The sequence below is a fragment of the Agelaius phoeniceus genome, chromosome 1 (assembly GCF_051311805.1).
Source record: "Agelaius phoeniceus isolate bAgePho1 chromosome 1, bAgePho1.hap1, whole genome shotgun sequence".
NCBI classification, from domain to species: domain Eukaryota; kingdom Metazoa; phylum Chordata; class Aves; order Passeriformes; family Icteridae; genus Agelaius; species Agelaius phoeniceus.
In genome coordinates, this window is record NC_135265.1 from 149,761,356 (window position 1) to 149,779,568 (window position 18,213).

Consider the following 18,213-nt stretch of genomic DNA (forward strand, 5'->3'; position numbering starts at 1 on the left):
CACTCTATTGCCTTATGGCCAGACAAAGTCTACAGTTTGTCTCTAATCACCTCCATTAGAGCACAGTTTGCCTTCTAATCAAAGGCCACATTTGCCATTTAATTTTTCTTCCCATCTTCCACCCATGCCAGGACCAAGATGCTGCAAACATTCCTATATATGTAGACACTTAGAGATTAAAATATCCTTCCTCCAAGGTCTGAAAGCTCAGTCTAATAGAGAGGTTCTGGTGGATTTTCTGCTAGGAAAAAGCACAAGGAAAATATATTGGTGATCTCTCAACAAATCTTGTTTTCCATCTGTCTGCCAGACTCACAAATTTTATATCTACAGAAAACTACAACCAGCGTCAAGGCCTCTTGCACAGAACATCAGACATCTCATATTCCACAGCAATATCTGCTCTTTTGGAAAATAATCTTTCCTTTCTCAGAAGAAAATGCTGTTAAAGCTAGCAGTTTGAGGCTGAGATGAACAAGATTTCATCTCTTAAAAAGGCATCAGCCTGCATTTTAAAGAAGCCAGAGCACACTATTCCAGCCCCATAGGTGATCTTTTTTCAGACATTAACTATGCTCAGTTAGAAAAAATGAATCTTACATGTCCCTTAAGAAGCAGCTTCTAGTTTCCACTTTTGTCTTGCTGATGGGATTCAGACAATCAGTGCAACAAATTTTAACACTGATGATGTGCCCTCTATTTCCATGTTTCCATACTTTCCAAAGGAAATATGAGTACTGATGGTCATATCTCATCATATATTCTTCCACAGTTGGTTTGGGAGTTTTGATCATTACCAATGTCAGAATTTAATATGACATAAATTTTCTTAGTCAGTGCAGGGTTATGTACAAGCCCAAATAAAAGAGTAATTTAAAGATAAGATTCAGTGTCACGGTTCTCTTGACATCTTGCACAAATACTGGGCAAGCCCAAGCTTCCATCACACATCTGCCCAGACAAAAATAAAGCTGCACATGTACATCCAATTGATTATTTGCATTAACCTCTTTATATATGTAGATAGGACATCAACCTGTGGGAGCAAGTCCAGAGGAAGCCACCAAGTTGATTAGAGGGATGGAACATCTCTCCTATGCAGAAAGGTGGAGAGAATTTGGATTCTTCAGGAGGTAAAGAGAAGGCTTTGGGGTGACCTGACTGCAGCCTTTCAACACCTGAGAGATGGAGAGAGACTTTTTACAAGAACCTGGAGGGACAGAACAAGGGGGAATGGCTTCAAACAAAAGACAGTAGGTTTAGGTTTGATGTAAGAAATATTTTTTTTTTTTTTTAATAAAGGTGGTGAAGCACTGAGACAAGCTGACCAGAGAGGTTTTGGATGCCCCATCCCTCTCAGAGTTCAAGGCTGGGCTGGATGGAGCTCCAAGAACCTGATCCAGTGAAAGGTATCATTGTCCATGGCAGGAAGTTGGAAATAGATGATCTTTAATGTCCCTTCCAATCATTCTATATTTCTAGAATAAAATTCTAAATGTAATTGCTTTTGAGTTAATATTGCCATGGTGTACCTTACTAGAACCACACCTGAGCTGGCCCATTTTAACCCAGAGAGGATCCACCTCCCACAGCTGGAATCCATCACTTTATTTCCCACCTTCATTAAAAAGAGCTGCCATAACAGAATGAATGAATCCAGAAGGGAAGGTTAAATGCTGCTTGGCAGACTCACAGAGCAGTAAGCACTATGCTGTTTTCCTTGGTGAAAGTCAACATTAAACAATTCTTCTTGCTATCACCCTAGCAGAGCTCCTCCTCACCTACAAACCCAGAAGTGTAGGGAGAATCAAACTTAGCATCCAGCCTGGAATTCCAGATGAAAGTGAAATGAAAAGCTCAGCCCAAGAGCAGGAAAACACACAGGCAATGTTTTCTCTATACTGGCTTCAGCTGCTTTTTCAAGGGTCCCACCAACCCTAGGAAAATCATCAACATGTCAAAATAAAAAAAAAAAAACAAAAACTAGCCCAAACCACCAAAAACCCAACAAAACTACAGAAATTACTATATAAGTATAGATTCATTGCAGATCTATGTCCTTACTCTCCACTTTCCCATTCAAAATGATATAATTAAACATGTACTGATTTAATGAAAACTCAGTCTGTACTATTCTGAAATTAGGACATTTACCTCCCCCCATGGGAGCACAGATCCACCCAGTATGAATAGCATGTTTATCCACCCCTGTGGTTTCCATTCCCTAGATTTTATTTGTGTTAACTGAGAGAAAATCACTTCATTCACTTCCAATTATATATATGGATGTGCGTGCATACACATACATTAAAAAAAAAGGTGGATGCTATAAAAATAACTGAGTCCAGAAGAGAAGAAAGTAAAAGATGTCTGTACTCCAAAAGGGGCTTATTTAAAGGATAGATTGTGGGATGATGAGTCCATGGGAGTTGTGGAGTCCCTCATCAGTGACCATTCTTCTCCAGAAATCCACAATAAGTTGAGCAGCCAGCCCCTTCCACTTAGACTTGATCAACTCTGCTCAGTTTGAACCCACATCCAGCTGCAGGAGAAAAGTCACAAACCCCTGGGACAAAGCAGATGAAGCAGAGAGGGCCCTTGGTGCCTTAAGTCCCCTGTGTTCTGGTGATAGCAGGTTACTTGGGAGCTTATTCCATAATGAAGGGTGGTGGGGGAAGAGAAAACACAGACAAAACAACCTCTGTGACTATGAACTTACTGACATCAATTTACTTCCTCCCCTTGGCATTTGTCCCTCTCACTCCACCACAGAGTTACGGGTAGAAAACACTTTTCCTGAAAAGCTGTTCCTCTCCTGTGCATTTTGTGGTGAAGGGGAGACAATTATTGAGCAGAAAAAAGGAAAGAACAGAAGATGAAAGGGTCGGCCTCGCACAATTACAGCCTCAGCCTGGCCCCACGCTGGAGGTGCCTGTCAGGGAGCAGTGAACACACATGAGCACAAACATCATCCAGAGCCCTGCAGGGCCAGGCCAGGTCCATCCTGAGAGCTGGGCTGTGCTGAGCACAGGAAAAAGGTGGAGGGACAACCCCAACCCCACCCCTCTCCCCACAGGTAAAACCTCTGCATACAGCCAGCAGTGAGGAACCATCTGCTAAGAGTTGTTTCACATACCTTCCCTGCTGGAAGGACAAGAGGTTTTTTAGGACTAAGAGTTGGATCTCTGTGACTCAATGTGCATCTCCATTATACTTGAGTGCATCAAACCTCTCATGGAAAATCTTCAGAGTGCCACACAAGGAAGGGATTTGCACCACATGTAAATCCGTTCAGCCAAGGTTTATTTCTGAGGTCTTTTAGTGCCCTGCTGTGTAAGCTTAAGAAAACCTTTGGATTCACTAGAAATAACTCAGAATGTATGCAAATAGCTGTACAAAGTAGTGACAAGTCAGTCTAATACTTTCTCAGGTGTTTGGTTAATTAAACATTTATTATCTGGCACACTAGTAGTTTGTGGAAAATAATTAGCAGTGATATATTACTTAGCATAAATATGGAGGAGTGAAACTACTCTATGCTCCAAAATAGAAATCAAATCAATGCTTTAGTTATAAGACAAACTAAGGAACCTAAAAAAAAAAAAAGAAACAGCCTTTTCTAGGATCTGAACAAAGAAGAATTTTCTTGACCCTGTGAGAGTGAGAGATATTTTTCAACATTTCAGTAGCACCTAACATTTTATGGTCAAGGCATGCGCCCACAGAAATCAAAGTAAAAAGCTGAGAGACTTTTCTGTATTACAGGCCCCCTAGAACAAATAAAAATATCGACCTCCAAAGCCAAATTACTTATAATCAACTCAAAAATAGTTTGCAGAGGTGAATGTGGTGGGAGGGTGTAGCAACCCCATCCACTAATTCCATTTATTTACAGTTCCTATTCTGTTTTCTTGTGCTGTCAGCAGGCACACAGGACAGTATTTTTAACTAAATAATAGTATGCAAAAGGATTTACGATGAAAAAAAGCATCCCACCCACTGGGATAAACTCCTAATTATAGATGATAAAAATCCTTGATTCTGAGCCAGTCATACATTAAAGAGATTCCTGTGTACCATCTTACACTGTGTGAAGCCACAGTGTCTTACAGCTTGTAAAGCTGTGAGCACGTAAATACTCAGCTGGTGATAAATAAATTATAAATATAATATTAGCCTAGGAAATTAATTCTTCAGGACGTTATTAAGGTCACTACAAGAACAGTTTATCAGGCAGGTAAATTAGACAGGCATCTGCTTCTATGCTTGCTAACAGAAATCACAACAGTCAGTGTAAATGATGTTGAATTTTGAAAGATTTGCAGCTCTGTAAATGTTCCACTTGTCCTTAAACAACTTTGTCAAAAATCAACGTGCATGATTCACTATTCCAGCACAGAGCTCTGATAGCTTGGAGGAATAGTTAGCAGATACATCCCTGAATAAACTAACACAGTAAATTTTCCAGTACATTTTATTTTGTGAGTATTATACACTCACAGTTCAAATAAGACTCATATCCTATTCATCACAAGCAAGGATAATGATGATTTCCTTCTATTTTAATACTCTCTTGCCCTTTTCACTAGAGCCATGAGCTCCAATAGATCCAGAGGTGTAGAAGAGGGATTATTTCTCTGCAGTGGGAGTGGTGATTGAACGTTGTCAATAAGCTTGACTAGGGAAGGAACATTATGGCCAACATCTGCCCTCTTGCAAAACTCCTGGGGCTGGACACTGCCAAAATATTTAGGGAAATATGGTGTCAGGAACTGAAAAAAAAAGGACATCCAGTTTCCTAGTCCAGACACCAAAGTGACCTTTCCAAAGTGCCTGATCAGTGTGCTGCACCAGAGAGCACTGAGACTGGGTTTCAGGAATCTGTGACTCAAAGACTGCTCTGGATCATTTTGGCCCCTGAGGGATTGTTAGTCCTGAGCACATCCCTTCTCTAACATGATCCTTATATGTGTTATGTTTATATGCAAGTAAAAATATTTGAGACAAGGCATGCTGTATTCCATCAGACAAGCCCTGCTCAACAATAACAAAAATATCTCTACATTTTCAATGCTGTGTTCAGTAGAAATATAAAACATATCTCCATACCAGCCACTGTGAAAAAAATTAATTCCATCCCAGCCAAAACCAGCACTCTACAGCTTGGTAGAGTTTTTGGTGCCATTTACATGGACACTTCTGCAAAAGACACTCAGAGTGAATTCAATGGAAATTTGAATAAATCATAGAATCATAGAATGGTTTGGTTTGGAAGAGACCTAAATGATTATTCAGCTCCAAACCTCTCATGGGGAGGGACACCTTCTGCTATACCAAAGTCCTGGTTCATTGGAGCTTGTGGTGCCTCACCACCCTCAAAGTATTTCTTCCTACTATCTAATCTAGATTCAATCTCTTTCAGTTTAAAGCCATTTCTGTTTGTTTCTATCAGATAATAATCAGATAAGGAAGATTGTTTAATTACCTTAACCATACTCAGAACTCCACTGGCTCAAAATCAGCTTTTAAATGCCATTCATAGCAGGATGAATTTATCACAGCAGTTCTTCCACTGGGTTTGTTCACCAGGTCCTCCAAGTGAATTTTCAGCTTGTCTCTATGGGAAGACAACCAGGATGCACCAGCAACATGGGTTTGGTTTACATTCAAGCTGGTCTGAGCTGGCATCCTTCCCATTTTGGTTCCAGTAAAGCACAGTCTGGTTTAGGGTCTGACTTTGTTACAGTGAGAACTGGAAAGATCATTAAGCACGAGTGGATTCACGCTTCAATTAACAACAACAACAACAAAGCTATTAGCAACAAAGGTATCTTTCAATAATAGCAATTTAAAAAGCTGTCTCTGTTACTCTTAATTGTATTGCAGTCATTATTTGTTTTTTAAAGTATTATCTTGCTATAAATGAGTCAATAGACTGCAGCAGGTAATATCACAGCACAGTTAACTTCAAGGACCAATTTATCACAAAATATAGGCAGAAGCCAAAGATGAGGGAGAGGGAACCATTCTTCTCACAGGAGTAGAACCTTAGGGATTAAATAAATTATGTTTGACCCTAAACATATGCTAATACGTGGTAACAGCTCTCTAAACTGACATTGTCTCCTTCAACTGCACAAACCCTGCAGCATCAGGGAGCTGGGTGAGAATTGCAGCACATCCACCTCAGCTTGCAACACTGGCCTGAATATCCATCAGTAATATAAATTCCAGCAGTCTGAATTTACTGTCACAAGGAAACAAACGTTATTGTATTCCCAGAATGTGGCAGGGAAAGGTTCAACTCTTTTGCTGTTGGCTGTCAAAGTGAAGAATCCAATGAGAAAGTTACATAAGCTCTCTCAAAAGTGAGTGAAAAGAAAGAAGGCACTCAGAGGTTGAATCATGTCTCCTGTCTCAAACAGTCATCCTCAAGGAGGATGAAACATTCTCTTGAGATGTCCATTCCTTTCCACTGACTATCAAAAGAGCATGGACAAATAATTTTCAGGCTACTGCAGTACGATGATATGAATCCTACCGAAGATACCTGAATATAAAGATACAAAAATGTTTAATTCTATTTATGGCTTTCAGTTCTGATCCAACCTCAATCTTCAGCTCAGGAACACCCTTTGATCCAACCTATTAGAGTAATTTGCCACAAAGCTTTAGCACTAGTGACTAAAATTCTGCTGCACCATCCCACCTGTGTCTTGTTAGTGTTGCAGCCTCTGACAGAGGTGTTACATCTCCAGTGCCAAATCAGAGAGATTTTTACAGTAGATGTAGAACTAATACATAGATAATATGCTATCTATACTAATACATCCTATCCATCTTGCTGTAAAACCCTGGAGGAACAAAGCACAGTGATTCCTGTGGCAGTGTAGCTGAATGAAGTCTCCCCCAGAGGTGGTGGATTGGGTTGATTGTGTGTGGTCTGCAGTAAAAATGTCCTGTATTTCATCTTCTCTGGAGCTTTAACGTGTTATAGCTTTATCTACCTCACTGTAAGAAAATACTGGTGCTTCAGGCTGAAAGGACACAGGTTTATTTTTCAGAGTTTATACATATAGAAACAAACATATGCCCTATGCACATAGGCAAACATATATGCATATATGTGCATTTTATATATAAATTCCTTTGTTTCCTAGAGTACAGATGAAGTTATAGCCAAACTGACTAATCCACAAGGAAATTAATGGAGTTTAGGAATCTGATGTCCCATGACCCTGCTGTTCAACAGACAAGGGCAGCAAGTGACAAAAAAATCACCTTATCCAATTGAGCTACCTCACTTGAAAGGTACCTTCCTTACTTCTGGCTAGGATTAGCAGCAGTACTCACAGTTCCCAAAGTATAATGCCAAAAAGCATTTTATGCAGAACTTAGAACTATTCTTCAGCCTTTTAAAGTACATGAATACAGCAGAGCTTGCAACAATTTCTTAATTGCATTTTAAAGAACTTAATTAGCACTTTATCAAAAAAAGCAGTTCTCCAAGGTGTCAGAGCACTCCCACTGCTTTTGTTTTGCATCATAAACAAGCTAACCGATTTGAAAAGGAATTTGGTATTTGGCTATAACTTGTAGGGAACTTGATGGGATTGAATCACTAACCCTACAATTTACTAACAAAAATAGCCCACCAGTTAAACCACACTGCAGCTCTACCACTGAGCAAGAAATATTCTCAACAGACTGGCACATTAGAATTCAATTCTGTTTGTTGGCTTGGTTTATTTAAAGAAAAAAGAAAAAAAATGAAATTCAGCAGCATTTACAAACTTCCACAGAAGAAAAGATGCACCACTTCATATTGCCAAAGGAGAGGAAAGGAAATCATTCTGTCACGTGAGTTTGAGCTCTAGTAATAACATGAATCTCTCTGTGGCAAGGTTTCAAGGTTTACAGGTATCACAGATCTGTTCAACCAATGTCTGGTCCCTGGAGGTGTTCAAGGCCAGGCTGGATGGAGCCCTGAGCAACCTGGTCTAGTGGGAGGTGTCCTTGTCCATGACAAGGGGATGGGAATGAGATGATCCCTTACAACCCAGGCCATTCTGTGATTTTATTACCTACCTCAGCTTCAGAATAAGCCATTAAACCTTAAATGCCCAGCTTTGCTTTGATCACAGAAATAAATAATACAGGCCTCTAAAGACAGCTCAGCTGAACACAGAACTGGAAGCAATGGTTTCATCCCAGATCTTAAAAATAGATGGTCCTGCCCATCTTGTTCCAGGTGTTAACGTGACAGTTTATCTAGCTCTGAACATGGTTTTGTGTAATAATTTGTCTTATAGTTCTGTTCTGCCTGTGAAATTGTTTCCAAAATAACTTCAATTATGAGGTGATGCACTTGATTCAACGCCTTGAAAAGTCACAAATTTTCTGGTTAATCTATTTGAAGAGAAAGCTGAGTTTTTGTGCCAAACCTTTTCCCAGGTGACACAGGCAGCCCATTACCAGCAAACATTTCATCCTTCTCTGAAACCCAGGACCTGCCATGGTACCTCCAAACTATCTCATTAGGCTGAGTCACAGGATCTGCAGCTCCCATTGCAGTTACTCCTCACAAGACTTTGAGGCTGGAATTTATGGAGCCAGGAGCAAAATAAAAAACTCACCAGCCCTGAGAGCCCAAGCTCACCAATGCTATAATGGGTTTACAGAAATATTCATTTTATAAGAAGCTGGGGACTTCAGGAAACCCACTGGGATTTAGAAATATAAAATCTTATGACTTCATTACATTGCATGCTGTGATACAGATTCAACCTTTTCTATGATTTTCCATAAATTCTACCAGGTCCATCAGGAGAACTGGGAATAAATCTCCATGTCACCACCCCAGACTTTCCCTATCCTAAAAAGAACTACATCCCCAAATCGAGGGAGAGCAGAGGAAATCTTTAATTTGCAGGTGCACCTAACCCCAGCAGGCAATGGTCTATTCCATTTATCTATTGTGCTGGGAGTTACCATTAGATTTTGATGTGAATAGTCACATAAAGCATACAAATTAACCCCAAAGCAGGCTTAGAACACTAAGACTTTAAATTACTGGTGTCCTTTCAGTGTGAGGTCAGTTTAGGGGTTGTAAATGAAGGAGGAAGAAAGGCCTGACTGTACAAATCTGCTGAAATTTAAAGGATTTAAGACTTGTGAAGGCCACATGCCAAGGGTTTTCTCCTCCTTGCTTTGTTTTTCTTGGACAGAAAAGCCTGTAACTAAACCTAAAGCCTCAGAGGTTTTTAAGTGCCTTGCCCTTGTCTCCTGCTGAGCATCTGGCATCTCCAGAGGTTCTTTCTGCTGAGAATTCCTCAGCATTCCCACCAGGAGAGACAGTGCTGCCCCAAGGCTGAGCTGTGTCTTTTACCCCATCATTTGGGCTCCCCTGGAGCAGACAGGAAGCCTCCTCCTGACTGCAGCTGGAGAAGAATTGGGCTCCACAGCTGAGTACTGAAAGTGCTGAGCATCCACAGCTCCTGCAAAACCAATGTGGGCTGCAGACAGGGTTGAAAAACAAGATACTTCCAGCACATAAGAATATGTTCCAGCTTTTTGCCTGTTCCTATTTCTGTATTTCTCCTTCACTTCTACATTATTTAGAAATGGCTTCCATAGTCACCACATTCTCCCTCTCCCACCCTTTTTTTTCCTCCAAGCAGCACATTACCTTTTCACAGGGCTGTGAGACCCATGCTTTTCCTGATTGTCTCAATATTTCTTTCCAAATCTGGGACTTACTTTAATCTGAGTCTTTGTCTTTACAATTATTTTTACTGTACATCAAAGAGTGTTCAGAGATCTTTCTTGTCTGAAATGCAAGAAAACCTATTACAATTTAGGGAAGATGTTATCATCCAACAGATTTTGTGATTTCAGACAAGATGTTGTTGGCAGTCCAGAGATTCACTGTTTTACATAAAGTGATTGCCTGTGGTTTATAATGCTACTATTTGTCTGTAACTGCTAAAGAAAGAAGATAGAGATAAGAAAGGCAAGTGCAAAAGGTTTAATTGATCTCATTTTATTATATTCCTTTCTTCAGAGTCCCATATTAATATTCCAAGTGGTCTGTATGAAGTTTCAGGTATGGAACAGACTCCTTTTCTCACAAACTGCATCAAAGAAAAGAAGTAAAACCATTTTTTGTCACAGACTTATTTCTAAAACTCTGAATTTTGGATGACTTTTGGATTCATATCTTTTCTCCCTCAGCAAAAAGAAGAAATCAGGCCACATATGCTGAAATGCCCTCATCACCTGAAGGCAATGTCTAAGACATTGCTTTTTCCAACGTACAAGGGAGTGCAAATAAATCAATAAATCACTCTCTGAAACTCTAACAGAGCTAACATCCATTCTGGAGGAGAAAAGCTGCCCAAGTGCACAGAAATATCAAAGTGCTGCCTGGAGGCACTGACAGACAGGCTGTGTCTAAGTGAAGGTGGTGGCAGCTTGCTCATCCCTCCTACCAACAGCCCCCAGCAAGATGCTCCCAGCCAGACACAGCCTGTGTGAGGAGGAGAGCTCTGCCATCCCTCCCTGAACCAACAGGAGCTGAGGCAGCAGTAAAACAGCAACAATTGTGTGTACTGGAAAGCCTGGCAAAGGAAAATGGGACAGGATCCTCAAGAGATCCATCTGCAGTGGGATATTTCTGTTAGGCAAGATGTTTTCTCAAGACAAGCAAGTTGTGCTGAAGCCTAGAAGTGGAGTTTGAATGGGAAAAACCCACCCAGAAATCCACTTTATGCACAGCATAAACCAGAGCACAGCAGCTCAGGTCTGCATTAGGAGCACATGAAGGATTTTTCTCAATTTTCTGAAGTCCTTAACTAAAGTTCTTCAAGCTGATATGAGCTAGCACTGCACCAAAGGACACAATCCAGGTCTTCTGCTCCTATTAGCTGCTCTCACCTTGTGCCAGTTCCTCCCCTGGGACAGCATGGTGAAATCAATCTGAGTAAAAACTAATCTGGGAAAGGAAACAAAAACATTCATTGGCTTCCTGCTGTAGTTCATGGTGAGGCCACATAAATGCATGTGTTGGCAGATGGGAGAAGGAAGTTAGGAAGAATAAGATTTTCTTTTCTAGAAGTGGGGCTGGTCATAAAACAGCACTGTTGTTAATCTCAGAATAAACCTATTCATTTCAGACTACCAAGCAAAATAAGAATTTATTTAGAATCATGGAATTGTTTAGGCTGGAAAAAACCCTTAAGAACATTTAAGAAAAAACCCTAAAGAACCCTTGAGAGTCCAACCATTAACCCAGCACTGCCAGGTCCATCACTAAACCATGTCCCCAGGTGTTGCACCTACACATCTTTTAAATACCTCCAGAGATGGTGACTCCACCACTTCCCTGGAGAGCCTCTTCCACTGCTTGACAATCCTTTCAGTGAAGGAATTTTTCTTAACATCCAATCTAAACCTCCCCTGGTGAAATTTGAGGCCGTTTCCTCTTGTCCTCTTGCTTGTTACCAGGAAGAAGAGACAAATCCCCACCTGGCTTTGATGCCTTGGAATGGCTACCTAGAACAGAGGCTAGACAGAGTTAGAAAATGAAGTAGATATTTATTAAAGGCCCTCAGTGGATACACCTTGGGCAGTGCAAAAGCCTCACAGAGACTCCACCCAAGATGGACAATGGTGACAAGGTTTTCAGACAGATATAAGTTTGGTCTATAAGCATATCAGGGGTTAATTGTCCAGCTTCAGCTTCAGGTAATGAAGTCTCATTCCCCCAGTTTTCTTCCTCCCAATTCACTTTTGTTTATGCTTTTTGGGGTCTGAGGCTGAGGCTGTCCTTGGCTGTCAGGCCAGGAGGGATTGTTTTGTCTGACCAAAACGTGAAGAGAGCTTACTAACACCCTAAATGGGGTTCAGTTCTACACTAATGCAGTACAGGATCTGAAAAATTCTAAAGCTAGAAACTTATCATCCTTTCAGGGAGTTGTAGAGAACAATAAGATTCCAACTCAGCTGCTTTCCTCCAGGCTAAACTTCCAGCTCCTTCAGCCAGCACTCAAAGGACTCATGATAAAGACCCTTCACCAGCTTTGATGCCCTTCTTTGGACATGCAACATTTAAATGATGTGGAGATTACACAGTGCCAGAACAGAGCTGTAGTTATGATCTGGGAGAACAATCACTGCTTGATCTGTGGAGAAAGTGAGGGGCAACCAGCAGCCACAGATCATCCACAGAGTTCAAAGCTGCCTGCCAGACACCAGCTCTGGAACCATTTCTCTCTAAGCTGGTGATGACTGGGCTGAGTGGAAAATTAGATCTGAGAGTTTCAGACATTTGATTTGAAAATAAAAGGTTCTGTAAGAGAAAAAGAATATCTGAATATCTCTGCTGTGCTTCCAGGAGCCAAAAGATACCATACAGTCCCTCAACTAAATGGCAGAAGATCACCACTAAACAAACATTTTGTCTCCTGACATCCATGAAAAGTCTTTTTTTTTCCCTTTAGTTTCAAGTAAAGGAGAAATAAGTTGGAAATTCTGTCACAGACCTTTCATGCCTTCACAGAAAGCTGCAATTAGCCAGCAAAGGTGGTGATGAAAGGTTGAGTGATGCCGTGGTCTGTACCATGAGTGATTGCTGGAAGATGGAGATGTTACAGCGCTTGAGAAAGGCACCAGGACAGCTGTGGGAGTGCAGCATCAAGAAGCAGCAGGACACATCAGAGGTGACATCATCTGGGTCACTGCCCAGATGCAGCTTTTTAAAAAGCAGCAGTTGTCTGCTGAGCTTTTAGCAGACTTCCAAAGCCATCTCATCTGAAAGCCACTAGATTTTCAAGTGATGGTCAAATTCTTAGTACCTGCACTTAATCTGGACATCTTCTTAAGCAGCAATATGAGGAATATATCCTTAGGTATTGATATGTTCCAATATTTCAGTACTTTTGTGAGATTTGACTGTACTGGTAAGGAAGTGTCAATTAGGAGTCTGTTAGGAAGTGTCAATCAAAATATGGCAATTCAGATGCCTACCCTTTGTCATGGTCTCTGTGCATGAGGTATTTTTAGCACTAAAGGCCAAAAAGAAACAGCTTTCTGTTCTTCTGTGAATATATCATGAACCTGGGCAAAGACAACCTCAAAAAAGGACATTTCTGAAGCTTTCAGACTATCCTTTTGATGGATGTTCAAGGTGTTGCTTTGAAGGCTGGAAGCCCTTCATCATCAGTAACAGAATAGGGGTAGCATATGTCTTATATTTTATGCACTTCATACACTACCCAAAGTCAACAAAGACGTGTAAAAATAGAAATATAAATGTTTTGAATCATCTGGACATGCGACTGCTTTTGATATCTTATCACAGACCTCACTAAATCAACAGAAATCAATGACAAACCGTTGGTACCAACTCATTATTAGAAGAATTCAGCCTCATCTCCTTTTGTTTGCAAAGTATCTGAGATTCATGTGATGACAGTCCTTTGGTCTAGTATATTTTTAAATATTCCATAGCTGCCTGTTGTTATCCCTACAACATATAAGGAGGAACTGTATTTAGGAAACATGTAGCATCTCTGGAATTTTTAGCAGAATGTATCTCTCCTGCTCTCCTGTGAAAGCATCACCCATTCTTGCCAGCCAACTATAGTCCAGAATGTAATGGAGATGTGTGGCAAAAATATCTCCCCCTGCCACAATGTCCTACTGAGCAGACATGGGGTTTGGTTTTTGTTTTTTTTTTGATTATGCTATGCTTACTGCCACAAGATCAAATGAGAGCTAAAATGCTATTAATGCCCTCAATGACATCTTCTTAGCAATAAATTCAGTCAAATATAGCAAGATGGAATGACAGAGTCTAGGCCAGATGTCCAGGGAGACCTGAGACAAGCAATTCTGAACAGCTGCTGGCATGAAATCCAGCATTTGCAACACTTCACAACCCTTCACATTTCAGTAGCAGTACCAGGGCTGGAGGACTCATCAGTGGTCAGTACAAAAAAATCTTCCTCCCATTTCCACCCTTTGATTCATGTGTCTCCCTGGAGCTTACACAGGATTATGTCTATTAAAACCAGAGCCTGGCTGTGGCAATATATGCTTTTGTCTCAGGATGTGCACAAAATAAACAGCAGCTTGGCATGAGCCCTGCTCACATTTTCCACCCACCCCGTGGTTTTTATGTTCATGTCTTATGCAGAGCTGTCATCAAAACCACTCAAAGTTAACTGCAACAGCTATTAAAAGTTTGATCTTCTAAGCATGTAGAAGGCCCAGCCATCACAGTGAACTGCTTTCCTGTCCCTACTGCATTAGCATGGAATTTAAAAGTGGTACATGCACAAGAAATCACTTGGTCCTGTTCTCCATCCCATTCTCTCATCCCCCAAAACATTTCTACCTCACACATGCAGGTAACAAAAAAAGTAACTGATCTCTAATAGAATATTTCTGCTGGAGGTGCTCTCATTACCTCATCCACTGTTTCAGCAAGATTTTCATGGTTTTTTAGACCTGATCTAAACATCATGCCTCTTAAAAGCTTTCTGCATGCAAAGCAATAAACTAAATAAGTATAATAACACCGATTCTGCTAAAGAGCACCTTTTCTGTTTTAAATGCAGGAGGAAAAAATCAGGGAAGACTCTGGGATTGTGTATTTAAGGGTAAAAACTTACAATGCAGGAGAAATTGCAGTCAGAGGTGAGAAGTGGGACCATGAGAGAGGAGTAGCCCCAGTACAGAAGGAGGCTCAGGGGGTGCTCCAGGTGCCAGAGCAGATTCCCCTGCAAACCCATCCCAGCCCATGGAGAGGCAGCTGTGCCCCTGCAGCCCAGGGGGGGCCATGGGGAGCAGAGATCCCCCTGCAGCCCCTGCAGGAGCCCACACAGGAGCAGGGCAATGCCTCAAGGAGGCTGTGACCCAGCCCATGCTGGAGAAAACTCCTGGCAGGACCTGTGGACACATGGAGGGAGCAGCTGAGGAAGAGTGTGAGGAGTCCTCCCCCCAGGAGGAAGGAGCAGCAGAGATGTGCTGAACTGAGCACAGCCCCCATTTCTCACTGAGCTCACCAGTGCAGGTGGAAGCAAACAGCTTGGGGAGTGACTGTCATCCAGGATGAAGGATGGTCCTTTGCAATCCAAGGAGAAGGGTTATGCTGGCCTGTGTGGACACTGGGTGGGCTCAGAAAGCCACAGACAGATGGTTTTTCTCTGACAGGCAGGTAAAAGATTTCTTTGAGCAGGCAACAAATGATGTCCCAGGTACAAAGCAGAGTAAACACTTGCTTTGGAAAAGGAAAGTAAGAGAATTGCAAAAGAAAATCACATTTTTGGTGTTCAGCAGCTGCAACAGGAGGTTGTTTGAGTTGGTCAAGTGTGCCAGTTGGAAGAGTTTACCATTTTCTACTAGAGCCCAGATGTGTGTATGATTACATAAGATTTTCACAGAAAAAAACCAAGCTCCTTCAGTCTGCATAGCTTACAGTTATTATTCCCCATGACTTCCATTTGTATTGGGATTACATCCTCCATTACCCATTTATGTTTAGGCTAAAAAAGCAGAACCATCTTGATATTGCTGGGTAATGTCAACTAGACTGCCTGCTTGCACTTGTCACTCTTTAAGAATTCTACATAAACCCAGAGCTTTTTTCTTACAAAGGGAGGTTCCAGAAAGCAATAACCGATCTTCACAACATCAGCTACGAGGCCTGCTCACAGTAATCAGAACAAACACTGCAAAAAGCAGCAAAACCAGGCAGCTTTCATGGAGTCACTAAGAACAAGAGAGGGAATTATCAGTGGGGGAAGAGCTGGCTGTGTGATTGCTGCTCCTATTTAATTGCTGGGAGATAGCAGCCACAATGCCATTCCCATCCTCTTCACCAAGGAGCTGGAAAATAAAGGTCATTTATGCAGTGCAAATACCCCACACTTTTCTCCATTAAAAGTCATTCAAAACATCACCAATGCTTATGCTGTTGGCAGCCAGAGCACTAGAGAACACCATTTGTCAGTAGAGTTGAGATGCTGAGAGGCAGAAAAGCATAAACATCCCTTTGCTTCCTTAAGGATCATCCCCAGCAGCACCCAGAGCATTCTCTCCAAAGTACAGTGCTAGAAAATAAAGGGGAAAAAGGTCCTATGCAAAGTAAACCAAAATCTGGATATAAATAAGATGTCACTATTCATATTCAGTAGTCCAAATTATTATAAAGTATTTGAACTATATCAGAGCCAAAAGTTAATTCATGGTTTACTCTGGAAGTTGACCTATAGTTAGTGCTGCCTTCCCAGAAAAACCCATCACATCTCCTGTAGTAAAATCATAGAATCACAACATCAGAGAATACTTTGGGTTGGAAGGGCCCTTAAAGATCCCCTAATTCCAAATCCCTGCCCTAAGCAGTACTCCACTAGATCAGGCTGCTCAAAGCTGCAGCCAACCTGGCCTAAGAGATCCTTCAGTGATCTCTTACTGAGTGGAGCTGGGTAGAACACATGAAAATAAAGAAGTATAAGCATGAAAGAAAACAATCATACCTTTTCATATCTACATGAAATTAGCATATCTAATATTCATATCCATGAACTGAACCTATTCTAATTCTGCAGAAAGGAAAGCTCTACTTACTCTCACAGAGACGCCTCCTCAGCTTCCCCCGAATTTTATCGATGGCGTTGTAATCAGAGACATGAAACACGTGAGCAGACTTGGGCTCTGAAGCAATCTCATCAAGTTCCTCTTTTAAGGCTTCTCCAACACCCACAGCAAAAATCCTAATCCCAGCCTGATGGGCTGCAGTGGCTGGATCCAAGACAAAATCCTGGCTCCTTCCATCAGTCAAAAGGATGGCCACTTTTTTAACAGTTCGATCACTAAGTCTCCCACCAGCTTCTTTGGAAAAACTGTAGGTGGTGATGTACCTGAGAGCATCTCCAGTGTTGGTGTTACCCCCATAGTACTGAATCTGTCGTGCAGCCTCTTTGATCTCCTCACGGGTTTTGTACTTGCCCAGGTCGAACTCCGTGGTCGGCCGATCGCTGTACCGCACCACCCCCACTCGGGTCTTGTCTGGGCCAATCTCAAAGGTTTCCACCAAATTGGACACCCACTGACGAACTTTCTCAAAATCTTCTTTCCCAACGCTGGAGGAGGCGTCCAAGAGGAAGACAAGGTCGTAGTGAACACTCTTGCAACCTGCAGGAGAGGCAGAAAACATTTTTAATGGGGAGATGAATGCAGACATACCAAACTTCCCTCGACACAGCTCCCTAGTGAGCAGTTTGGAGGAGGCAGCAAACCCTCTCCCTATCTAGCAGAGGAAGAGCAGATTACCAACCCTTCTTCCTTGTGATTCACCTCAGCAGTTTCAGGAAATCTACAGAGCAGCACAGACTTGGCTTTGAAATGCAAACCCTTTCCATTCCTCTGCTTCTAACTCCTTCTGCTCAATCCTTCAGCTACACCCCTGCATGAAGATATTTTTCTCTGACTTCATTGCAGTGCCTTTGCTCAGGCAGTGCTCTGAAATGACCTGGACAGATCAAAAGCCCTGTCCTGACCTTGCCTATGCCAATCCTGACCCTGAGTAATGAAACTTTCATTTCCCCTCTTGCATTAATGTTATGATTCATTTATGCTTAGCTAGAAGCAGTTCTTTTGCCCAGCATGATATGTTGATGTAGCAGGTCTGTAACAAGATTATTTCAAATTTGAGGATTTCTGCCACTGTCTATTGACTAAAGGATGACTTACTGAATTTTAGAATGTGTCCCTCAATAACAAAGGGCAGCCTGCCTTGTAAGGGAAAAGTTCACTTAGCCCCACAACCATCCCTTTGCCTCCAGCCATGATATTTGCAATGTGAGGCCTGTATCATCCAAACCAAAAAGCTATTTTAATTGCAACTTGCTTGCCCTGTATCAATCCAGACTGGTTGCATATTTGTCAGACCCTTGCCAAAAAAAAGCAGATCTCTCAGGAGATGTTTTTTAGCTGTTTCTGGATACATGCAAGTTGGGAAACAGCAGGTCCATAAAAGTGCCACTGATGCCCAAGAGTTATCAATATAATGCCCCAACTGGACAAAATGTGTATAGAGATGCCTCTATTTATTTAAATCAGTTTTATAGACCACAGAGTTTTAAGACTGAAAGCTGCTCCACAAAGTCAGTTTGGGCACAGCTGCCAACGATTGCTTCTCCAGAAGTT

General features: G+C 41.6%; 1 protein-coding gene across 1 annotated transcript in view; it reads right to left on the reverse strand.

Moving 5' to 3' along the window:
• COL22A1 (collagen type XXII alpha 1 chain) overlaps positions 1 to 18,213 on the reverse strand; it is a 245,023-nt gene that overhangs the window by 196,341 nt on the left and 30,469 nt on the right. The window contains exon 3 of the mRNA XM_077189317.1: positions 16,633 to 17,199. Within this exon, the coding sequence (XP_077045432.1) occupies positions 16,633 to 17,199 (567 nt within the window). The remainder of the gene's footprint in view (positions 1 to 16,632; positions 17,200 to 18,213) is intronic.